The 25,887-nt window shown below is 46.6% G+C and overlaps 1 protein-coding gene and 1 pseudogene across 7 annotated transcripts in view; one reads left to right on the top strand and one right to left on the bottom strand.

Moving 5' to 3' along the window:
• Nucleotides 1-25,887, bottom strand: part of Ablim1 (actin binding LIM protein 1) — a 289,746-nt gene that overhangs the window by 14,864 nt on the left and 248,995 nt on the right. For 5 of the 7 annotated variants that reach the window (XM_026781437.1, XM_026781439.1, XM_005352537.3 and 2 more), the window contains 6 exons: nucleotides 19,472-19,549; nucleotides 18,644-18,799; nucleotides 14,768-14,803; nucleotides 12,532-12,661; nucleotides 3,971-4,075; nucleotides 2,203-2,250 (listed from right to left, as the gene is read on the bottom strand). In XM_026781437.1, coding sequence (XP_026637238.1) covers nucleotides 2,203-2,250; nucleotides 3,971-4,075; nucleotides 12,532-12,661; nucleotides 14,768-14,803; nucleotides 18,644-18,799; nucleotides 19,472-19,549 — 553 coding nt within the window. The remainder of the gene's footprint in view (nucleotides 1-2,202; nucleotides 2,251-3,970; nucleotides 4,076-12,531; nucleotides 12,662-14,767; nucleotides 14,804-18,643; nucleotides 18,800-19,471; nucleotides 19,550-25,887) is intronic. The other 2 variants (XM_013348149.2, XM_013348151.2) reach the window with 1 other exon arrangement.
• On the top strand, nucleotides 6,949-7,103 carry LOC113456587 (annotated as a pseudogene).

Genomic DNA, 25,887 nt, shown 5'->3' on the forward strand with positions numbered 1-25,887 from the left:
ATGACTTAGCTATGGGTCTGTAAGGGACGCTGGTACCACCCCAGACATGACTTAGCTATGGGTCTGTAAGGGACGCTGGTACCACCCCAGACATGGACTTTCCATTCATCACAGAACCTTCAAGGCTCAAACTTTCGGCACTTCGGCCATCATAGTTCTGTCCACTCTCTAACTTTTACATATTCTTGGGACTAGAAATTTTGGTAATTAGAAATTTGAAATTAAAGAGCTAAGTAGAAAGCAGGAGAAGTTACATTTGGCTGTGATCGTCTATGACTAGGGAAAGGCTGGCTTTGTCTTTGGGGGCCAGAAGCCACAGATATGATAATCTAGTTCATTAACCCGTTATGCATTCTATATGGGTCTTTGAATCTTAGAAGAAACTGAAACGGAGAAATCCACTTCTGGCCTTGTAGGACGTCGGTGTGATTTGTGGTCCCACCGAGACTCACTGTTGTTCAGGGTCTGTTCAAACAAGTGAGCCGGTCAGCTTAAAAACAAGAGCTATCCCGGCAAGCAACCTTAGTTGCCAGGGTTATCCTTAGTGGAGGACTCACTGACTGCAAGCCCCAAATCCAAGCTCAGAATCGAAGCAAAACAAACCACATTAAGCAGTCAGTCCCTAATTCCAGCAGACTTGGGAAACCGGCTTGGCATTTTAAAACATATTTATAAGGCTAAAGTTAAATTACTTTTCTTTGGGGCTCCCATATTTTTAAATCCAGAAACAATTTTTTGAATATTCCAATTCTTCTAGTAACTTTCTGGCTCAGAGTGTTAGCACAAGACTGGACTTCTAAGTAAAAAGGAAGAAAGGTGACCTTTTTTTTCTGGCAAATGTTCCAGGATACAGGTATCAGTTTGGGACAGGACACCTATCTCTGAAGCATGGAGCAGAGATCTGCGAGCGAGCCTTGGAAAGTGGTTCTCTTGCTGTGCTATGTTAACCACTCCCAACAGGCTGAAAAGGAGGACTTCTGCCAAATGGTTATCACGAACCGAGCCATTCCTTCTACACAAAGCCTAACACCATCCACCTCCCTGGCTCTTGTCTGCTGACTGTTTAGGGAGCTGGGGCCAGAGACTCTAACATTTACAGACATCTCTAAGCCACTACAACTAACTCTGGGTGTTTTATTGTTAGTGGGGAAACAGAAGAGTGACTTTCAACAGTACTTACTCATTAGGATTGGTGTGTCAGGAGTTAACATTCACATGTTAATGAGTGTGTGGGAAGACATTAAACCATAAAAACAAAAACAAAAAAACAATGTTAATAAACTTAAAATGCAAGCACAGGATGTAAAACCTCGAAATAAAAAAGAAAAGGAAAACCAAACGAAACACACTTTTCCCCTCCCTACAATGCTGGCCTGGACGTTTTTTCTCACTTCTTTTCAGCTGAGATCTGGATTCTTCCTCATTCCTGACTAGACTCTGAGAACAGCCCTCAAATCTCCAAACACAATTAATGCATAATTTTCAGAATTCATTGGAAAGCCAGTTTGGGCTATCTATCTAAGCCAGAGATTTATGGCAGATAAATCCAGAAAGGCCTGAGAATGGTGGGAGAAAAAATGAAACTCGCAGAAAATACTGTGATTTCTTGGGTTTAAAAGACCTATCTCCCCAGAAAGTGAAAATACCATAATAAATCCACCTTGGTGAGTCCTCGCTTCTAGGCATGTAAGAGACACACTTATCTAAATTACTGGTGCTTATGGACGAGAACACGGAAACACAGAGGGTGTATGCCCATGAACCACACAGCCATCTCTGCAGTGCGGGATGGGCCCTTTGCTTGCCTCAGGCTGCTCTGTCTACAATGGGGTTCGTTTTACTGGCTTTAATTATTTGAACTAGTTGTGAGCTCAAATTTATTTAAAAGTTGGTTAAATTATTCAGCAGGGTAAAAAAGGTCATAGACAATTTGTTGTTACACGACCACAATTCCCCCTTCTATGGACAGGGTGATACACAGTTTGACGGGGCCCGAAATGGACAGAAGCTTCCCATCTAAGCTAAATTCTCTGTACCAGACACGTGGATTTCAAGTCAGTATTCGTATCCTGGCGGATTACAAGAGCATGCAAAATATGTAGTGTGCCCCAGTTTGACCACCCTAACCGCTTTGAGAAAGAGAGAACAGAGGAGCCCAGCTGAGCCCACCACTTCAGAGTTGAGGAGAGCGCGTTAAGTTACCATGCTGTTTGTAGATGGGAGGCTTTCGGTAAATGTTGATCCCTTGATCTGTGGAAATGAAAAGCAAAGATGTGTGATTATGGGAACCAGGTCGGAGATGGAGAAAAAGAAAACAAAACAACAGGCCAACCAAAGGGTGGACCGAAATAACCCAGACGGCTGACCTGCGTGTTACAAAGACTGAGCACACTGGAAGAAAAGACAACAGAAATGAGCAGAGTCTGCACACGAGTGATGTGGGCGCCTTTGTGACACATCACAGCACGCACAGAGGGCTCGCTCATGAGCCATTTATTTCACACACAGACGTCACTGGAAGTGGGATCGAGACGGGAAGCAATGCACGCAGTGGAGACGGAAGACAGACGTAACCAGTTTGGGGACAAGCAATCCCCAAATCGCTACTGTCAAGAAATTGAGCAGCCAGGAGTTACTACCGGTGGCTCAATTTATGATTTCAGCTAATGACAGGCACAATGGGAAGCGATGTGGGCAGCAACACTTGGATCATCAACAAAGTCCTAATCCAGACAAGCCAAATTTGTGTTGAGAGGCGAGTGAGGAAAAGGAAAAGCAGCACGAAACGCTATCCACATGTCTGAAGAGACTCGGTCTGGTTACGCCATCATTTCACTTCAACTAAAAATGTTCAGATATTTCCAAAGTCCCCTCTGTTTCCCCATTGTCTAAGGTACTGTACGTTGGTGAGGAATTCTTCATATTAAAAAAAAAAACTTCGAATGTATAGTTTTCAAGATTAATTAAAAATAAATTTTAAAGAAAGTTCTAGCTAAATGTTTCCAATCTTACTGTACCTTCCTGATATGCTGGGTAATTTCAGACTTAAGAAAAGAAATGAACAGAAATTCCAGGTAGGCACAGTTATAGGAACCTAGTCTAGGGTAATTTGTGAAACTTCTGGTGGCCTCAGAAGCCTAGTCACTCTTATGGACTGAGCTGACCTGACTGTCAGGAGAGTGACAGGCTCTGGGTTTCCAGTTTTTGATTTGTTTTGCTTTGTTTTTCGAGACAGGGTTTCTCTGTGTAGCCCTGGCTGTCCTGAAACTCACTCTGTTGATCAGTCTGGCCTCCACCTCCCAAGTGCTAGGCTCAAAGGCGTGGGGCACTGTGCCTGGCTGGTTTTCCCATTTCTGATGGTGAGTTATATTTGAGCTGTGGTGGTTAGCACCGTGACTACCAGGGCAAAGCTTGCAGTGCCAAGCCTAAATTGCAAGATATTGTGGCAGGCTGTGCAGCCGATCTGCTCACTGCTCACTACAGAAACACGGCCTAGCTGATCCAGCGTTACAACTCTGAAGGAGGTGACGCTGTGGTTCAGTCTTTAGGAGGAGCTAATGAGACAGCTCTTAGGTTAATTTGTTAATGCCAGCGAACCACAATTTGAGGGGAGGGAAACCCAATCCTTCTTGTTGGTCTTCACCCTCTCTGCCTCCCACTCCCTTCACAATCTCTGTAAGGACACGCGAGGGCTGGGTGAGTGGCTCAGAGGGCGAGCACTTGTACGGCACGTACAAGGCCCCAGGTTTAATCCCCTGAAAAAAAGAAACTGTTTTTAATTGAAAACTTAGGCCTTCAATTTTAGGCCCACCAATTTTGAACTGATCATTCAGAAGGCCAGATCCTGCAATTTAGTGTTTGCTGACTGTGTGTATCTTGATGAAGGAACATGAGAGATGGAGACAGACGAGATTACACAGCTACATTCTACACCGTGACAGGACACTGAGACACGCGTGTCAGCTCCTACCTGGAACATGGAAATGTTTAGGGGCCTGAGCGTAAGTTGGAGTTAGAGGGCGACCGTCTGGCCTGTAAGGGAGAGGGGAGCTCCGGCCGCTGGACGGCTCATTGCCTCCAATGAGAAGAATGGAAAAAAACAGAATGAGAGAGGGGAGAGCGATAAGGGAAACCGAGCAAGCGTATCAAAATTCACCACCACAGGCTGGAGGCGGGGCAGTGTCAGAACGGCAAAACAAAAGAAATAAACTCAGTTTGTCAACTTGGCCCTCAAAAGTGGCCTCAGGTTTAGTTTTCCAAGAGGGAGATTGGAGCTCAGGTAGGACCGGGTTCAGAGCAGCCAGCAGTCAGGGATGCAGCAGCATTCAACGCATGCAGCGGAGGCCGTGAGCTCGGCAAACCGATGAGGTGGTGAGTGTGTGGGAGGAAAGGCCAGGGCCCGGCGTCAGATACTTAAGTCCCCAGCACGTGGGTGGGTGGGACGTGCAGGCCCCAGCTCCTTCCAGGCACAATGGCAGAGGCTGGCCACTACAGTGTGTTTCTCTTAACTTGAGGCTAAGGCTGGGCGCCTCAGTGGTCACCCGGTCCTTCCCCTCACAGCGTAAAATGCTTTCATTACAGCGTATGTTTCTGTTTGCCTTGCTCTGAATTGACAGATTTCTGTCAGATACCCTGGGAATATTCGTGTTCTCTTCCAAGATGAGGCTCCTCCTGGCTAGGACTTCAATTCCTAACATTCTAATTGAACCCTGTGGCTCGTGCAAACGCAGGAAGGAGATAGCTTCTGCCTCGGCTTCTCGGGTCTCCCTACCATGGTACCGCTACACTGCGCACCTGCTCACTCAGAGGACTGATGTACAAGCTCAGGAAGGAGGCGCAGGCTCCTTCAGTTCTTTAGGAAGTTCCTTGGAGCACAGCGTCAGAGAGAAGGGCCCCAGGGGAGCTAGAAGGCAACCAGCTGGAGACCTAGGCCATCACAAACAGGGTGTGCTAAGACTACAGCACTGAAGACTGGCCATAGCGAAGACAGACACGACCCACGGGGTGTGCCCATAGCGGAGACACGACCCACAGTTGTGGAGGGCTGGAGCTTAACTGCAGATCCGCAAGTGCAGACTCACATGCACACTCACACACATACACACACACACACACACACACACACACACACACACACACACACACACACCCTCCTTTTCTATCCATAGTGCAGGAAAGTGCATATGCAAAATCAGAAAGAAACGAGCTACCGGCCTAATCTGTCCTCCTGCCCGCATCTGAGCAAACATTATGTCCTAGGAACACAGCAGAACACCGAGGACCGCCTATGGAAGTATAACTGTCAATGACTTTCACAGTTGTTCCTAGAGGCCTTCATTCAAGTCAGAAATCTCTTATAGGACATGATTTTCAATTTTTTAGACCACTTTGTAGACTGTTGTTTCATTCAATTGGAGTACAAATACTTTAATTTTTTTTTTGTTTGTTCAGAATTTGGGATTAAGTTTGGGGCCTTTGCACATTCTAGCCAAGTGTTCTAACCACTGAGATAATTATTTCAAGCAGGTTACATAGACGGTTAGGAAACAGTTTTGGCCATGACTTCTTCAAGTCAAAGCATCCAAAATCTAACCAACAAAATATGAAAGAAGTCAACTACCAGGGCTTTGAGATGCATCTCCATATAGACATTTTTAGGTCACCCTAAAGAGGAATGAAGTAAAATTTGGCAATCTTGCTCTCTTAAAGAGCACCAGCTACTTCAGGTCTGACCCAAGCAGAGAAGGGCAAGACAGGGCTCGTGTTTAGAAATAAAGTACTATGTCAATGTACAGCTGAACTAGAACACTCTCCTCCGTTCTCACCAATGCTCAGCTCATCGCCTGGGCCAAGAGTGAGCACTCACGAACCGCCTGGGAGTGAAGGACTGATCCCGGCCAACTTACTCCTTCTACAGCTACGCCTGACCTGGCTTAGCAATGCTGGTCCCCAGCAGTGGGGTCACGGTGGCGTCTCCTAGCACCTCTTCCATTCCATTCCATCCTCCAACTTAATGGTTCCACCCCAGGAGGGTCTCTTACGGAAGTGTTGGATAACTGCTACAAGTTGAAAATGGAAGGTTCTTAGGGGTTTTCTCCACAGGAGGCACAGGGAGCCCCACCTCTCTCTAACTTAGAAATCCAGCCACCGTCAGCTCACTGTTCCCTGCCCTGGATCCACCTGTAGCCCTTATGTCTTTACAGAGCACAAGGAGAGGGTTTTCACAATTGGTCAGATGAGTGTCCAGAAAAACACATCTTGAGACTGATTAAGCAGGGTCATTGGAAACACAGGATACATGCTGGGCAGAGGCTGAGGGTTGATGAAGGCAGGTAACAGTTCCAAGGCTCCATCCACAGGACCCTCTGGTGACAGACGCAGTAGTAACCTATCACTTTCCAATAAGGGTAAAGAGTCTGGAAGGTTCTGGGGCTGGGGAGTGCTGTAGCCAGTTACGGCACGGTTGCTCTAGACTTGGTTGTGCATCCTCAACAAACACAGCCCTTTTCAGTTGTCAAAAACACCACCAAAATCCACTGGTAGCACACGCAGGTCTCTGGGAGTAGATTTAACCCTGTGATTACCTAAGATTCCCCACAGGACTGTCTAAAACAGCAGATAAAAATGATTTCTAAAAGGCGGGATGTAAAGGCTTCCTATGTAAGTTGAAACATGCTTTGCAAAATAGCTGAGAAGCAGGTCGTGGGAGAAGCTGTATTTAGCCACTCGCACTCGGTCTTTAAAAGTTAAATGTCTTTGAACACATAGTCCATGATTTACTTTTTAGATTAGTTAAAAAGCTCATCTGATCTAAAACCTGAGGGTAAACTTATATATGAATTATAAGATTATTCCATATAAACAAAATGTTAGCATATATCTAATAAAATGAGAGAGCATTAAATATGTTTAAATATAAAGTCAAGGCCATACTAATTTCTCTTGACTATCGCTTCTCGGCCTTTTGGCTAAGATCAAGTGTAATTTCTCTTGACCTAGTCATTTTTATAATTTAAACCCATGATACTTGACTACATCTAAAATGTCAATTTCAGACTCAAGCAGAAAAAAACCACATTTTTCATTTTGACATTTGAGCCTCACAGAACTCGTACAATTTTAGTAACTATCTTATTTAAATGACTGAAATGAGTCTTTGTATTAGCCTCAATAAGAATGTAATGTTTCCTTTAATCCCAGCACTCTGGAGGCACAGTCAGGAAGATCTCCATGAGTTCAAGGCCAGATTGGTCTACAGAGCACATTCTAGGAGAGCCAGAGTAATTACACGGAGAAACCTTGTCTCAAAAAAAAACAAATAATAATCATAATCATAATTTTCAGTTAAAAAGATGTAGAAGATACAATTATGCTTCAACACTTACAGTGCATGTAGATATATCCTAAAGCAAGAGCACCTAATCTGGAAAAATCCCTCTGGATAGGAGAGGCCTGTCGTCTGGATAAGAGAGACCCAGTGTCTGGATGAGAGAGGCCCAGCGTCTGGATAAGAGAGGCCCAGTGTCTGGATAAGAGAGGCCCAGCATCTGGATAAGAGAGGCCTGCCATCTGGATAAGAGAGGCGTCTGACCCAGGTCCTTCCTCTTCCTAGTCCTAGTCAATGACTTCACCAGGACCCCAGCTCCTAGCTCCTGACTAGGCCTCCATCACAGGGATGCTCTGAAGATATATGGGATGAGGCGATAAGAAATGAGGTGTGGGGTGGAGCTCAGTCTCTAGAATGCTGACCTAGTGCACACACGCCCTGGGTTTGAGCCCCAGCACGCACACACCTGCAATCCTTGCACCAGGAATAGAGGCATCAAAGGATCGGGGGTCCAAGGTCATCTACTCCTCCACAGGAGTATGGAGCTAGCCTGAGCTACAGGTAAGTACTCAGCACCGCGCTGATGGTTACATACTGACGGTAGGCACCTCACCACACACACCTAATGACCCAGGAGAGAGTCCTTGCCCTCTCCTTCCGGATCATAAGTGAGACAACGTTCACAAGGACAAGAGGGTAATTCAAGGTCACACAGATAACAAGCAATGGAGAAGATATGCAAATCCAAGATGCCAGTGTCCACTGCCTCCCCGTGGCAGTGCCCAGACCCGGGATACACAATCCCCAATGTGTTGTGTTACTTGTACGCATGCTGTGCAATTTTAAAGGGCCTGTTTAATAAACATTATCTCTCTGAAAAACAAAACACATCATAATCAGACAAAGCAGTTTACCCTTTAATGGGTCAAAAATAAAAACCATTGCTTTGGTTGGTCAAGGACTGCTATATGAAGCGCTCATTAAAATACATAGTGGAAGCTTTTTCTCAGTAATTTCTTTATGGCTATACAAAAATTCTAAAGAATATAACCTTGGCACTCAGATACAAAAACAACCTCATACTGTACTAATACTCGGCATCCATCCCTGGGAGTTGCCTTTGTCTGGACTCCAGGAAAGCCTTCCAAGCAGTGACCCCTCTCCAGGGAGGGCCAAAAAGCACACCAAGCAGTGGACCACTCGCACAGGCTACTTAGGCTGCCGCCCAGAAAGGGAACACGTGGTCTCTGGGTTTTGTGTGGTCTCCCCTGCTCTCTCCCCCTCACCATGCTTTAAACGTGGGCATCTTTTATTCTGTCTAATTTGGTCTGACTGGAATTATTTGTGTCAGAGAGGCTAGTCTTAAGATTATTCCCAGGGGAAGGGGGCTTCCAAAGATGGATGCCAGGTATTACAATACTAATTGTCAATAACAGTTTTAAATAGCCAGTCAAGACTTCTGGAACGTTCTGTGCCTACCCCAGAAGTTTTGCTAATGGTAAATGGTATCTAGCTTCATCATATTCCGGTCATATTATTTTCTTTAAAAACAGCACCAACTTATTTTTATGTGCATGAGTGTTTGTCTGCATGTATTTGTCCCAAGTGCATGCAGTACCTGGAGAGACAAAAAGAGGGCACCAGACACCCCTAGAATTGGTTGTGAGCCGCCATGTGGGTGCTTAACCCAGGTCCTCTGCAAGAGCAGAAAATGGGTTTAACCGCTGACGTACCTTTCTAGGCCCCTGGCTGTATTATTTGCAAAACATGGAACATGCTGAAGCAGCAAGTGTGTGTGATAATTGCACACCCAGCTCCTAGCACATCTGCATTTCAGGAGGCCATGCTGGCTAAGCTTGGGTAGACTGACAGTGAGTGTCGGGGCTGGAGAAGTGTCCCAGCTCCTCGGCGGATACAGCACAGGCGCTGTGAACACCCGGGACTCACAGAAGCCACTTTCAGATCCACAACAACCTCCACACTTGCCTCCCCCTCCTCGCACTGCTTCTGTTGGCTCATGTGGTCCAAATCAAGGCAACACAACAAGTTAGCATCCTTCTAGGGATCCTTTACCTAAATGGTGGCCTTTCACAGCCTGTCCCAGGCTCTCAGGTCCTCCAGGTGGAAAGTTCTGGGCAAAGGATTCTACAGAACCATACACAACATGGAAGCAAACAGCCAGAGAACAACACAGGGAGTAGAGGAGAGAAATGCCAGGCAGGGAACGGGAAAAAGGAGGCAGAGCCTGCCTGTCTTATCCATCTCAGAAACTAATTAGGACAATCAAAAGAGAAGCACTCAGAGTCAGGTGCCTCAGAGAGAGAAGCTACGCCGTCCACACACGGTTCTTCTCACAGTGAAGACGACTGTTCACTATGTGTTTCTCAATACTGCTGTGTTTTACAGAAACATATCACAAATGAAACCCAAGAAAACACCTGGTTATATATTATATTTTGCCACTGACGCATATCAAGACAAAATAATAATATATTTTTCTAATTGGTAGGAGATAGCTCTTAGTTCCTAAGTACACACCCCATTGCTTAGTACAGAGCTCTTGGAGATGACACATCTCTCGGGATACGAGATGCCATGCCAGTTCGAAGGCTGCAGTTGGGGGCAGTTGGGACACACGCAGGCATGCTGATGGGTCAGAAGCTCAGTGGCTCTAACTCCTGGAGATACATCTTATTAGCCTTGTGGGGTGCTAATAAATCTCCACTATGCAGGCCAGGTGCCCTGCCTCCTTACCTTTGACATGGGGGAGGAAGTGGTGTCTGAAGGGGGGGTTGGGACGGGAGTCACTGTGGGTGGAGCTGAAGCTGCTGGGGCGCAGGTGGGACCACCTGTGCACACCAGGAGACAAAAGCTCTGTGCAGCAGCAGGGAATCAACCAATCGGGGCAGGGCGAGGTGGAAACAGAAAAGAAGGAAGAAATTAACACAGGAGCAGGGCAGGCGCCCAAGGTGGGGGAGGGAATGAAGAGCATTAATCAGAAATCTGGAAAAAGGAGCAAGGACAGACAGAGGGTTAGGAATGCCCCTGTGATAGGCTAGGCAGAGGGCAGAATCTGCAGACTGGCTCAGCTGGACACAGCGTCACTCTCTGAGAATAAATGGCTTGTTGAACATGGTCTCTGGGACACTGGCATGATAATGCCAACTACACAGTGTTAGGACTGAGCACATCACATAGACTCAACCACTGCTTCAACAAAATGACCCTCAGAAACCCACGTAAACAGACGGCAATCATTTCAAGAGTCTTGAAGAGACATACCAATATGTCAGAGTCATGTTTTGCTTTTTGTTGTTGTTTTCTTTTTTTTTTAAGCCACAGGCTTATCATACTGGAAATCACATTTTATTTTATATTCCTTTTGCCTGAGGAAATCCATGTTGTATTAGCTGGGTGGGCAGAGTTACCCAGGATGCTGGCAGTAGTGGGGACCTGGAGGCAGGAGTCCAGTGGCTTGGAAGGAGAATGGACCATCAAAACTCAATCCCAGACTCGGGGAATTAGAACATCATCTGGCATCCAGAATGTACAGGGTGGACACTTGGTTGCTCCACGGATACATAAATATGTTATTGGTTTCACTTCTAGGCAACAAAAACATTTTAACGCTGAACACTTGGTGTCTTGGACATGTGTGCTACTGGGAGAGGAAGGAGAGAATGTTCTGGAGGCTGTGGCATCGAAACTTGACTAAAACAGGCAAAGCTCCCTCCTGCTCACCAGGGACAGGGTCTTTTGGCGGAAGAACTATGCTTCGTGGCCATTCCCTTACTATCTGAGATATTTTCAAAGGACAATTTCCAGGTTGTCACAGGCCACTCTGACAATGGCTTAGTGGTCTCAGCATGTTATATGTAGAGTAGCACCAAAATGATTTCAAATTACCAAAAGATTAAATAAAATCTCATGGCCAGATACAAAGAAAACGACTATAGTTATATACCAAAAAGTAACACGCTGAAAACATTCATTTCACATAATTTTAAAAATATTAAAAAATTTGTTTGTCCATGTCCGTGTGCGTGTGTGTGTGCATGTGTGTGTGTGTGTGTGTGTGTGTGTGTGTGTGTGTGTGTGATACTGAATTGAGCTCAGGACCTTACACATGGTAGGCAAGCACCTTACACAGTCACAACCCCAACCTTTTCTGGAGAAACTGATCTATTCTGGAAGGATCCAGTAGGTTTCAGTCCTCTGGGTGAGTTACGTCTATGACCGTGAAGAGAAGATTGCAGCCTTTCTACGGTATGATAATTCCTGTTGGTTTTAATTCTTGTGTATCTTATTTCAAAGTTAGCATTTGGATATGCTTACTCTCAATAGCAGCAAGAAGCTTGAAAAGGAGTCTTGTAGATACATAGTATCATAGATTCTCAGCTTAAGAGAGAGTCCTCTAGACACATGCTACGGCATGTTCTCAGCCTCGGGTGCTCTAGAGAGATACATAGGATCACAGGTTCTCCTAGATGCCTCTTTCTCTGAGTTCTCTGGTTCTCTGCTGGGGCTTCCATTCTTCTGCTCACACACAAGACCTCCACTCACAGACACGGAGACCCTCTGAAGAAGGGAGCCCACCATCTGCTGCCCCAGCATGGCCACTCCATTCCAGAGGCTTCCAGATTGCCCAAGTTTGACTTCAACTCTGAGGGTTTAGAATGAATCTTAAAGTTGACTAATGGAACCTTCAGGCTTCCCTCGAGAAAGGGCTGACCGTGCACTCACCATGACATTGTGTAACTGGCAAGGATTCTAAACTTTCCAAGCAATGGTTAATATTGAACTTTATGATGCAGATAAAAAGAAAAAGGAAAATATTTTTTTTCAGAGATCTTTAAGTTTTGTAGGGATGATTTTTCATCAGTTCTTCACAAATATCCTTTGTTCTCAGCAGGGCAATATCAAAATGTAATTTAATAATTCACAGTGAACACACTGATAGAATGACTGATTTGTCTAAGACACAACACAAAATAAAGATGGACACCAGTTTTCATTTCGGTCTTCAAGAGGGTTAGAAATATTTAAGTGAGGTTTTTTAGATGCTACCAATGGTATGAAGAGAAATCCCCACAGATACACTTTCAGTTTGTAACTAAATTCACACAGATACACTTTCAGTATGTAACTAAATTCACACAGATACACATTCAGTATGTAACAAATCTCGGGAAGGGTGGCCTTACCAGGTCTGTGGAAATGCTGCGGTGAGCGTGACGTGGTTGGAGTGTAACTATGACGACTGTACACGGGGGAGTTGATGGAGCCCTGGCTGGTGGACCGGTGGATCATCCGATCCCGACCATCCTGGTAACCCTGCAACCACGTTAGAGAAAGTGTGAGATAAAACACCTTCCCATGATTATTGGACATTTCTAAGTAAAACACAGTCCACAGAGAAGGCTGAGGGACTGCCTCTCTCAGGGTCTGTGTTCACTTTACAGGGTTATAGTGAGTAAATATTCAAGGACATGGATATTCCAGGCTAATGTGTTTTGCTCACAATCAAGAGTCACTGCAGTTGTTAAAATTTAAGGTATACAAGTCTATAAATGCCAACAGTGTTGAAGTGCTAGGAAAAGAACCCCACAATCACATTGGTACTGTGATTTTAGGGTTTATAAGGTGTTCCCCCTTCTCAGGTACCTCCCTCTACAGGATTCCCCTCCCCAGGTGTCCCCCTCCCCAGGTGTCCGCCTCCCTAAGTGTCCCCCTCCCCAGGTGTCCCCCTCCCCAGGTGTCCTCCTCCCCAGGTGTCCTCCTCCCCAGGTGTCCCCCTCCCCAGGTGTCTTCCTCCCCAGGTATCCCCCTCCCCAGGTGTCCTCCTCCCCAGGTGTCCCCTCATCAGATTCCATGACAGTTTGTCTTCGCTGTCAACTTGACAGAATTTAGAATCACCATGGCAAACACATCTCTGTGGGGGTCTATAAGAGTGTTTCTAGGAAGATTTAATTGGGAAGGACCCCCCAATGCGGGTGGCACTGTTCCATGGGCAGGGGTCCTGGACTGGATGGGAATGAGACAGGGAGCTGAGCACCAGCATTAATCTTTCTCTGCTTCCTGAGGCTGTCATGTGACCAGCTGCCTTAAGTTCTTGCAGCTATGCCGTGCCCAGCTTGATGGACTGTATCCTCAAATAAAATCAGTCCCCCTTCCCTCCTCTCCCCTTCCCACTTCCTTCCTTCCCCCTCCCTCCCACCATCTTCCTTTCCCCTCCCCCCTTACACTTCCTTCCTTCCAGTGCTTCTCCTGGGTATTTTATCACAGAAACTGGAAAACGACCCCAAAGAGATCTGCAAACAGCGACAAAGGATGGCCGATCCTATGGTTTACCTAAACCCTCTTGTGATGGTGACACAGGGTCCCAGCAAGTCATGGACATGGCTTGTAGTAGATACAAACAGAATTTACTTCAGAACCAAGGCCCTGACCCTAAGCTTTTGTGTGACCTCTGAGCCACACGGTGTCTAAGACTGCTCTGGGGACATCTGAAGTTAATGTTCCTGAAGAACAAGGGGTGGCCCAAGATCATTAACACTTTTCAGTCTGGGAACCAAGTCTTAAGGAAATAGCTGTGCCCTTTATGACACCATGAGGGCAAACTTTTGTTATGTGCTTAACAAACTGGAGCATAAGGAAAAGAATAGAGCACATCACTTTATCTAACATAACAGTGCTCCTGGGAGATTCCCTATGTCCAACTTCAGGAGAGGATGCACTAGGCAACAGACATAAAAGTACCCATCTGCACAAAGATGCAAAACGGTAAGAACAAGAACAAACTAGACAAACGACCTGGACGATATAAACAGTGTTTTCCACCTCGGGAACTTCCTGCTTGGCACAACACAACAGGAATTTGAAAGGACAAGTGGGGAGTGACCACATTAACACTCAGCCCGGCTCTGTGAGCAACAAGGAAGCAGAGTCATCCAACAAAATAACAACCGACCCTCCCAGAGGATGGCAGCCAATGTGAAGCTAGTCAAATGCAAATACTTTATAGATATAAAGGCTGTAAATTGGGGGGGGGGGCATGGCGGGGCTTGGGGAAGCACTGTTTACAGCACTCAGTCACAAACACAAAAATGCCATGGACTTTTCCACCATCGCAGATTGCAGAGCACCCCACGAGATCCGTCAAGTTTGATTAAAAAAAAAAAAGTATCCAGGAAGGCTGCTGTGTCCCTCAGTTGGTGGAGTGCTTGTCAATCATCAGGAGGCCACTTTTACTCTCTTGTGTCCCCCTTCAAAGTGTGCTGTTGTCATCTGGTCCCAGTTTGTGTGTAAAGGAAACCTTAACAATCCTTGTAATCAATTCTGCTGTCTTTTAGGACATATGTACGTCTCAAAAACTCAAGGGTAGACAAGGTTCAAGCCACTTTCAATTCCACCCCTAAATACGGCCAAAATGATACTTACTTCTGCTGATGGAGTAGGAGACAAAGTCCTTGGAGACTAGAAGAACAAGAGAGAGTTTACAGTCAGTGCCTCGGTTAATGTCCTACCAGTTCTGATGGAGCTAGTCATTGAAGAGAGCTAAGAACAACACTCCAAACACAGACCAGCATCTGCTGCTGGTTTAGGTGCACAGCGGGGTTGGTGGGAAACTCCAGCCAAGTCCTAGGAGATGCAGAGATGTTTCTGCCCAAGAACCACGGCATTGATGAATACGCTGTGGAACCAGCTGCAACTATTTCCTTACATATTAATTGTGTTTGTGATATTCCTCTGTGTTAGGACAGCCAAGGAAAGGTAGGGTTTTGTTAATATGGCTTGAGCTAATTCAGAGCCACAGCAGTGACTGTTTGATCAGTGTGTGATGACCCCTCACATCACACCCTTCAGTGTCTGTCACTTTGGGCTGTCACCCCAGGACCTTTGTACTAGTGTCTCCTCTGCCACCAGCACTTTTTAGACACCTGCAGAGCCCACTCAGCTCCAGTGAGGTCTAGGTTCAAACTAACCTCACACTTTCTATGATCCCCATTCACACTTTGCTTCACTGAACTAACTTCCTGTGATCCCTGTTCACACTGTCCTTCACTGAACTAACTTCCTGTGATCCCTGTTCACACTGTCCTTCACTGAACTAAGTTCCTGTGATCCCTGTCCACACTGCCCTTCACTAAACTAATTTTCTGTAATCCCTGTTCACACTTTGCTTCACTGAACTAACTTCCTGTGGTGCCTGTTCACACTGCCCTTCACTTGAATAACTTTCTGTGATCCCTGTTCACACTGCCTTCACTGAACTAACTTCCTGTGATCCCTGTACACACTTTGCTTCACTGAACTAACTTCCTGTGACCCCCGTTCATACTGCCCTTCACTGAACTTTCTGAACATGTCACTGTTTCTGCTCCTTTGCCGACTGCCCTGCTTGACTCTGTTTTCGTCATGTGTCCCCAGTGACAAGGGCAGCTGTATCAGGAGCTTTTGGGGTGAGTGGAATTTTTACAGTTGAAATACAGAAGGCTTTCACCGAGAGCTATAGACAGAATTTCAGAAGACTCAGCTGAGCAAGGGTAGCATGGAGCGCCTCTTGCTTTTAGGATTTGCTTCTTTCCACATATTAGTAAGCTGACAGGTTACCTTATTCGCTTAGCTTCTTCAGGAGCTATTAGCCTATGTTTAGAGCTCAAAGCTTTGTTGGGTAAGGATGACCTCCCTTGGGAGCAGAAGCTGGCCATGAACTTGCCAGTGGCGGGCTCCTTGACCTACCCACTCACCACTCATGGACCTTCAAAATGTGCTAATTTTAAGTTCACTCTATGCGTGCGCACATGTGCGTGTGTGTGCACATGTACGTGCTCGTGTGTGCTCGTGTGTGTGTGTGTGTGTGTGTGTGCGCGCGCGCATGTGCGTGTGCGTAGGCTAGAGGAAAGTGTCAAGTGTCTTTGTCAATTGCTTTATTTTTTATGACAGTTCCCTCACTGGACAAGCAGGCTCACAATTCACATTTGTCAGACAGCAGACCCCAGGAATCCTCGTCTCCACCTCCCAGCGCCAGGATAACAGGCACATGCTGCCAAGCTCAGCGCTCTTACGTGGGTCCTGAGAATTGAACTCAGTCCCCATGCTCTGCGGCAAGCACGTCACCACCTGAGCTCCCTCCTGATCCCTTCTGGGTCTTTAAAATAACGTGTAGGTTTACAAAATAAGGGTAATAACTAATGGAATAAATAACAGACTGTAATGTCTATTCAGTGGTGAGATCCATGCATCCAAAGGAAGTTCATTTCTGTCCCAAAGGGGCATCCTCTGTGTACAAAGAAAGCCACAGGCCACCGTGGTAGATCAGCGTATAACAGGGTGGAGCGTGAGAATTGGCGGGACGCTGAGTATCACTGTCAGATGTCCATTTAGACCAACTAAAGCCCTCACTCCTTATGGAAAAGGTGCCAAGCTTGCTTCCGAAGTTCTGAGTTAGTGGGTGTCACAGCCAGGTTTGAAATGGCCCAAGCTTTATTTCAGAGCCAAATTCCTGCTTGGTATTTTGCTGCTCTGGAGGGGGATACTGGAAAAATACAACACAAAACAACAATAACAACAACAACACATACATGTGCACACATACACACATCACTACCAAGGTCAGCATGCAAATATGTACACAGCACACCCTTAACACCATTAAAAAAACAAAAACAAACAAAAAACCCACAGCAGTTTCCTCTTGGGTGTACACCTTGAACTTGAGGAAATCCCTGACCACTGACATGTGAAGGCCAATCTTTATGTATTTTATTCAGGAAACTTCCCTGACTAAGGCCTTCTGTGAGATTCTGAGATCCAATGGAAGCTAAGAGCCCAGGCCAATCACTAGCTGCAGATGCAGTACAGCAAGTGAACCATCAGGTGGCACTATATGAGTGTTTGCCCCTTCTTGCCAGACGGGGTAGGGGGGTGGGGGGGTGGACCATCAGGCAATAAGCAAATAAAAGAAATATCAAAGAAATAAGCAAATAAAAGGAATATCATATAATTACAAATATATAAAATTATTATAAAACAATAAGTACTAATGTGCATTACTGGGAATAAATTTAATCCAGTCACCACATTTTCATGCCTTTTGGGGAGCAATGCTGAGACAGGATTTTATATGATCCTCCTGCTCAGTGCCCCAAAGGCCCTTTGTTCATCTCATGTAAATACAGAAGCACAGTAGGACAGACTGCAGTCTGGTTTAGTCTTGGCTGAAGGGCCAAGTTAAGTTCACTATTTAGTAATATCTCCGAATGGAGTCCAATCAGGCTACAGATGACCCCAATTTAAATAACAAATAAAATAGGGACAGGACATGAGTATCACGCTCTGGGAAAGCATGTGTTTGATCATCTGTTCATGCTGTAATAATAACAATAGAAATAAATAAAGGGAAAATTAGAATAAACTGAAGGGGCCAAAAGAAACAGAACATGATCAGGGTGGGAGGTGGCAGCAGGGGACTCCAACCCCAGAGGGCTCTGGCCCAGCAGAAGGGCAGGGGCCTCAGAAAATGGTCACAGCAATAGCCACAGCAATGGTCACAGCAATGGTCACAGCAATAGCCACAGCAATGGTCACGGCAATGGCCACGGCAATGGTCACGGCCAGGAGCGTGTGCCTCTCTCATGTGCCTCTCGTGTACTTCTCATGTGCCTTGCCTGTATCTTGCATGTGCCTCGCGTGTATCTCACCTGTGCCTCTCATGTGCCTCGCCTGTGCTGGTCTGCCCCTCTGCCCATTGCTCTTAGTTTCTTTAATTCATATAGACAGATGACTTACGAGGAGCTGTCTACCGTTATTCTGTTTTCCTGATGAGAAACTGGGATCATAATGACTGTCACATGACGAAGTCTGTGACATCAGCCTGTGGTGATACCATAGGCTGAACTCCAGGAACTGGTTCTAGGAACCCCTGCTATCATAGTGCCCCCTCTCCACATACCCACTCCATTAGGATCTTGAAAACTGAATCTAGGTTTAAGAAAGAGCTGAATAGCCAATAGCTAGGCAGGAGGTATAGGCGGGACTTCTAGGCAGGGACAGAGAAAGTGGGAGGTGAATGTAGAGGCAGGAGAGAAAGGATTAGTGGGACCCACAGAATAGGGTAGTGTCAAAAGCCATGCGGTAGAATGTAGATTAATAAAAATAAGGGTTAATTTAAGTTATATGAGCTAGTTAAAAACAAACCTAGGCTAAAGGCCAAGCTTTCATAATTAATAAAAAGCCTCTGTGTCATTATTTGGGAGCCAGCTGGCAAGACACAAGGGTTATGGGATGGGTCCGAGTATCCAAAGAACCCATTACCTCTCCAAGGCTCTGTCTTTCCTGCTTGTCCTCATAGCCCGAAGTGTAGAACGGTTCATAGGTAATGAGGTCTGGACGCTCGATATCATAGATTGCCTTGACCTTGGGAATGGCTGCTAAGTCTTTGTAGTCCAGTATTTCATTGTCTACTTTTGCCTGGCAGAGTTAAACAGAGAGAAAAGTTAATCCTCTATTTTAGCTCATTGAGAAATCATCCTCAGTGTTCATTATGCCTCGTTTAAAATGTGACCCATAAAACAAACCAAACACCTTGTTAAGTGATGCCACATAGTTTAGGAAGGGGCCCACTGATGCCTCTATTGATCACACTTAAAAATAATCATCAAAGACTAAGAAAAGGGGGTGTGTAGAACTTGTCAATCTTCAGAATAGTCTCCTAAGTTTATTACAGAGAGGGGAAAAAAATCTCTAGTAGACGGTCAATAAATCCTTAAAGATTGATAAATACAAGTAACTACATGTTAAATAAATAAACTTGCAAATACTTTTGCAGCAAACTTTAAGAACACTGGAAGCAGCATTATAAAATGTGCATTCAATCTCCAAAATCTCCAGTATCTACACAACGTTAGGTGCAGCAATCTTTTACGCCCCAGAGCATGTAACCGTCCTTTCGGGTCTTCCTTCAATACGAAGATCCTAGACTGAATTACTGAAGGAAGCATGAGAGATGCCTGAACGACAGAGGGAAATCGGGATCTTCTAACAGGAGCGGAGATCCCTACGGATCCTTGGACTCTCTATCCTGCTATTCCAATCCTCGAACTCACCTGCTCCCAAAATGTCCCTTCTGGAAGTGATACTTACATAGATGGTATGGCCTGGTGAGCCAGGGATGCTGGAGCCTGGTCTAGAATAAATGCTTTCAGAGGAGGTCCTAGTGGGCTGCAAGATAAACAGCAAATGCCCTGTCAGAATCCTGACCACACTCTTCAGAACCCAGACTGACCCAGGCACCCGAGCTTCACATCAACCAGCTAAAAAGGAGAGCCCTGTGAACACGGTATCGGAGAGAAAGCACACACCTGAGGAAATGGCCTGGAAACTAGTCATGGTGGCTTCCTTGCTCCTTCTGATTCTTTGTACTTTAAAGAACCTTGGGCTTGAACTTGGAGCAGATCATGAGGCTGCCCGTTTCTCCCTACTTCCATGGCGGGCCCAGCATCCCCTTCTAGTCACCAGCTCTACTCTTCAGAACCATGGCAACGCACACCTCTGCCCCACCATGGGCGCCGGCTCTCACCCCTGCCTTCCTTAGATCCACTTGGCACTGAACGGTTATTTCAAGAGAGACCTTTGAAGATTGGGTTCTGTGACAGCATGCTGCTTTGCCAACAGGGCGCTTTGGTGTAAAATCCTAACTGCTGGGACCTCAGGATCGGGTCTCTGCCGTCTTCTGTGGCCTTGCTCATCGCCTCCCCTCACTCACGCCTCAAGGCTTTTATCCTAGCTTCTCTGCTGCCTCACCCGCCCTCCTCACCATTTTCCATGGTTCTTTGTCTTCCTCAAATTAACTCAAACTTGCCTCTTCAGAGGGCCCCTACTCCTTCCTCGGGCCATAGACGGCTCCCCTTGCTGTTTTCTCTCATAGCATCCTTCATGAATAAATTCCCAAGGAGATGTTGGTTGATTTCCTTAAACTGTGGATCCCTCTCTGGTTACCATTGCCTAGCTCTCCCATGATTAGAGGAACAGCACACAGAGATAAAAGTACTTTGAACAAAGAATGAGGTATCAATTATTTTCAGCAAATACTCAGTTTATCGCATGGGTTTAGCCCACCCAGAGTCCCTGAGGTAAGGTGGGTGATGAGCCCCCCAGGAAGACGGAAGAGGGGTGGGTACAGGGCAGGAGGAAGAGGTACAGACCAGGACCAGAGGCCCTTTATGGGGATGGCCCTCTTTGAAAATATATCTCTCTGTGTGTGTATCCTCTCTCTCTATTTCTGGTTTTTCTGAGGCAGAGTTTCTCTGTGTAGCCTTGATTGTCCTGCAACTCGCGCTATAGACCAGCTGGCCTTGAACTCACAGAGATCCATCTGCCTCTGCTTCCTGAGTGTTGGGATTAAAGGCATGCGCCACCACCATCGAGCTTCAAATCACTGTCTTTCAGCACTGGTGAAATCGGTTTTTCCTATTTTTTTTTTTTAAACTTTGAGCTCCAGCTTTACTCCTGATAAACAGAGAAGACAGAACTCCCAACGCTGCATCTCCATGGCTGAATGAGAGGTAGGGATACGGCACCAGGCCCAGAGCCAGGCATGTGTAGGTAGGTGGTCACTATTTTCCATATCCCACCTGGAACACAATTCTCAGCCAGCTGGTCTCAGATCGTGAGGGGCAGTGTCACCGTGCTCTGTTTCCACGGGAGCCGCGCAGAGCTGCGGCTTCAGGACACAGACTCACAGGTGCCACAGCTTGCCAGGTGACATGTCACATCTACAGGTGCATTCTCCCCTGCCTGGAGGACCCCGAGCCGGAACTCCGATCCCTTTGCACACACTGACTTCCCACGACTGATGGTGGTGAACCAGCACTGGCCTGTCCTATCTTCCAGGACGGTTCTGTGTTGTTCCTCCAACTCTGCTCAAGGATTAAACACAGAATCACAGGTTTTTGTTACAGCTCCTACTGGTAGGCTGGTTCACCCCATGGAGAGGAGAGGATTCTCCTTTAAGAAGGTAAATTTCTTTTTAAAAGCTGAACGATTATCCTTGTAGCTTTGATTTTAAATGTTAAGCACTTTTAAATTTTATTTTATTGGCTCTGGGATTGAACTAACAGCCTCATGCACACTAGGCAAGGGCTTTACCCCCAAGCACGCTTATATTTTATATTTTGAGAAGGAGCCTAAGTCTCCCAGCCTGGCCTGTGAACTCACTGCGATCCTCCAGCTTCTGCTTCCTGAACAGCTGAGATTAGTTTGTACCACTGTCTAGCTCCAGAATTTTACATTCAATTAGAAACCTCTAGGATTATATAAATCAACACCTTATTAGTAGAGAATCTCCTGTTTTTCCAAGCTTTTTATTTTTCCACTAATGGATACAAAGCTTGCCACTGTTAGTAAGATACCTCCTGGTAGCCCAGGTTCTCCGGTATGCAGGACAAAACCAGCCAAACTGAGATTCACTTCAGCCCCAAAGCCTCATTTCCTGAGTGCTGTGTCTCCTCCAAAGCCCACGGCTGTTCCTTCTCCATCGTTAGCCTCCAGTGCTTCCTAACTGGACGGCAGCACAATTCCACACACGACCTACATCTTGTATTTGTACCTGCATTACTTAACCTAAATTCCCCACACAAACTCATTCAGACACTCAGGGTTCCGGGGTGACCCAGTATGAACTGGATTCTCTGACTCTCTCTTCAGCAGCCTTTGTTTCTGGGATGCCCTCTGAGAGATTAGATGGAAGAAACCCCATAGTCTTTTCTCCATAATACATGTGAATATACAGGAAGCTGACTTGAGTACCACCCAGAGAATGCTCACGGAGAATGCTCACGTATCCTTTACACGGAAGAGGAAACGGCGGGGCTTCCAGGCTGCTGAAAGCCAAGTGCACCTACCTACTTTCCCTTAAACACTTTGTCTCCTCACAGAACAAAACCAGTAACTTGAAAGTGGAGTCAGAAAAATGAAGCCGTTTCTTCCGACGCCATCTTAGGCAACAACTAACCTGGGGGTGGGGGGGGGGCTAGGAAGAAGGGAGGCTCAAGCAGGTGAAGAACTGTACATGGCTGTGGCCTCTTAAAGGTTTCTGCCAAGAACAGCAGGCAAACAGCTTCATCTTTATCCTGACAATAGGAAGAAGGCGCCTTCCTTCTCCAGGACCCTAGCTGATAGAGCTGCCCTCCCTCAGCCTTCCACAGAGGGTCCCTTTGCTCAGCTTTTTTTTCCCCACACTCACTCTGATTTCAGAAAGGCGTTGTTGGCTTGCTTGTTTGTTTCTGGTTTTGATGAAGAGAGACCTCCCTGGGATACCTGAAGCTCACTTCAATGCCAGGGAAAGAGTGCAAAATGCTGTGTAAGCAATCACTACTGAGTAGCCGGAGGCCAGAAAACCATCTCTTTTTTTTATTGTTGTTCTTAAATAAGTCTTGAAAGCCCCAGAACTATCTGTCTGGTTGCTTCATTCCCTGAAGCCCTCTGTCCACCTGCCTTGCAGTCAGGAAGTAAGGTTAAGTGAAGAGATCTTTAGCTGTTTCCACTCTGATTCACACCATGATTTAAATGCTGACATTAAACACCAGAACTCCTTGCTTTCCTTAGGCAAGGGCTGGGAGGCCTTTGCTGCACCCTCCCCCACTCAGTCCTTCAGTGGGCACAGGGATGCAAAGGCTGCCCCCCTCTAAAGCCGTGCTCTAAGAAGATGAGGGGAGCTACAGGGAGTGGGCAACCGGATCAAAGCTCTTAGGAGCACCTAGCAGGGGCTACTGACAGGAGGTGCCACACTGCTGGTGCTGACAGTGCCCGCCTGGGGTTTTCGTTGAAGTTCACCAGAAAAGTAGTGAGGATGGAGTCCTTTTAGAATCAGGACACCCTAAACAGAGGTAAACGGTGATGTGAAACCCCCTGGAGAGCACCACTTGTGTCTGGGGAAGACAAAGAGAAACCTCTAGTGCCTGGTTCTCAACCCCCCTAAGGCTGCAGTTAGTTCCCACTGCAGGAGCAGCCTGCCTCTGCAGACCGTAGTCATCACTGCCGCCAGGCGCCTTTCCGATGTCAGCCATGTGACATGGGAACCTTTAAAAAAGCCTGTCAGGCACAGCTTGCTCTCTTGACTCCCCTTTCTCTTGCTTCTTGTTCCTCTCCGGCCTTTCTTCTTCCTCTTGTCTCTTCCTGCTCTGCCTGCCTCTCTCACGCCCCCACCACAATACTGCCTACCTCTCTTTCCCTCCCCCAATAAACCTCTAGCACTAGCTCTGTTACTTGTAGTGTTTGCTTAGTGACATAACTTGGCAGGGCCCGAAAAGTACCCACTTGGTCTCTTTTCGAACCATTACAGTGAGCAGCCCTTTAATACAGTTCCTCATGTTGTAAGGAACCCCCAACCACAAAATTATTTTGTGGCTACTCTGTAACTGTAATTTTGCTACTGCTATGAATCATAATTACATATCTGATATGCAGGATATCTGATATGCACCTCCCAAAGGGGTCATGACCCACAGCTGAGAACTGCTCTAGACACACACATCTCCCAACCAGAGACCATTACAGACCTTAGACTCTGCTAAGGTCAAGAGGTCTAGGTGTTTCTGTGTGACCACCCACTGACCAAAGAGGCCAAAGTCCCCACACAGAGCAAACTCCAGCAATAAGGTAGCAGATACTGCGGTGACATTAGAGAGACAGCAGGCCAATGACTTCCTTGTTCTAGACCTACGATAAGCCTTGAATCATCATCATCTCCTTGGGGAAATACCCAGGTGGGATCTGCTTGGTAGAACGCAGATTTGCCAGAGTATTATGGTTCAACAGGTGACTGTGTGCAGAAGGAAAACAGCCCCGTGTGGTTTGGTAGATCGGTCACTCATGTCTGAAAGTGAAGGGCAGCAAGAATGCCTTCTCATGATGAAGGCTGGTGACTCACACCAGGCTATTCCACACTTGGCCATGTGCTGGCTTAGCATGAGTTTGCAATGCGCAATACTTTCCCCTACATACAAAGGTCTCCGTTGTCCCCATGGGACTAACTCCTCCATGTAAATGCAACCAGAATCCATTCTCTTTACGTGTGGTCTCATTCTTAACTTTTACCTGTAATCCAGAGGGACAGAGCGAGTGACGGCTACATGTAAATTTTAAAAATTATTTTCCTTTTAGAAGGTTTATGTCTGGGTGTGCATCACGACCGTCCCCAGGGAAAGAAAGAGAGGTACTAACACCAAAGGCCCCTTCGTTTACAGAGTAGGGCTTGGGGCATAGGAGGCAGTGCATGGGGCTGCTGGAGAGGTGAAGGAATGGTGAGGTGATATTTTGCTTGTATTTTAATAAATAAAGCTTGCCTGAAGATCGGAGTGCAAAACTAAGCCACTAGAGGACAGGGAGTGGTGGCTCACACCTTTAATCCCAGGACTCAGGAGACAGAGGCAGGTGGATCTCTGTGAGTTCGAGGCTTCCCAGGGCTGCAAAAGATTGATGCAGGAACAGATCCAGGTAGTGGTGGCTCACACTTTTAATCCCAGTGTTTGGGAGTCACACGCCTTTAATCCCAGCACTAGGGAGGTGGAGACGGAGAGAGAAGTATGAAGGGGAAGGGATAGGAATTCACTGGAGTGAGGAGCCTGAGGTTTGGGGAGACACAGTGCAGACTGGGCAGTCAGGATCACCCCACGGGTCTGTGCATTGGGAGAGGTAAAAGGTCTCTCTAGGGCTGACTGCTCTGTTTCTCTGATCTCCAGCTTTAACCCCTGTATGTCTCTGGGTTTTCTTGATTCATGTTACAGGACTTAACAGATCAAAGCCTCTGGAGTGCTCGGGAGTTTCCAGGCTTCTGAGAGACCCTGGTGAGCAGCCCTCACCGCTTGTCACCACTGGACAAGGGGGACCTTGACAGACAACAGGCTTCCCCTGCCTGGTCCCCAGCTGTTTACAGCTTTCTGAGTGGAGCTAATGTTGACTTCATTGATATTTATGGCTGAATAATGGGGATCAGATGTCCCTTTTGAACATCAGGCTAGGAAAGGAGAAGTTATTAAAAACAGATCTCCAACTACATTTCTCTTCTTCAAATTTCTTCTTTTCTTTTTTGTTATTGGGACAGGGTTTCTCTGTGTAGTCCTGGCTGTCCTGGAACTCACTCTGTAGACCAGGCTGGCCTCAAACTCAGAGATTCACCTGCCTCTGCCTCCCAGAGTGCTCGGATTAAAGGTGTGCACCACCACTGGTTGGGTTGGCTTTCTCCAAATTTCTTAAACTGAAGGAGCCAGAGTGCCCCCTCCACTACTAGAAACAAGTAAAAATCAGACAAGCCGCTGCCAAGTGGAGAGCCACGTGCACTGGGGACGACCTTCCGCGGCCCCTGTGGTTTCACGAAGCTTCCCTTCTGCTGTCTCTGGGAGCTTTGCCCCCACGGCTGAGGTTTAAAATACAGTGAAGATCCTATGCTAACCAAGCTAGTGAGTAGGTGGCACCATGGGCCAGGGCAGGGTCTGAGGCCTGGAGTTGGAGAGCCCGAGTCTGCAGTGTGTTGTTGTTCGTAGCCTCCACAAGCCTTGGTC

This window comes from Microtus ochrogaster, chromosome 8, assembly GCF_000317375.1.
Source record: "Microtus ochrogaster isolate Prairie Vole_2 chromosome 8, MicOch1.0, whole genome shotgun sequence".
NCBI classification, from domain to species: Eukaryota; Metazoa; Chordata; class Mammalia; order Rodentia; family Cricetidae; genus Microtus; species Microtus ochrogaster.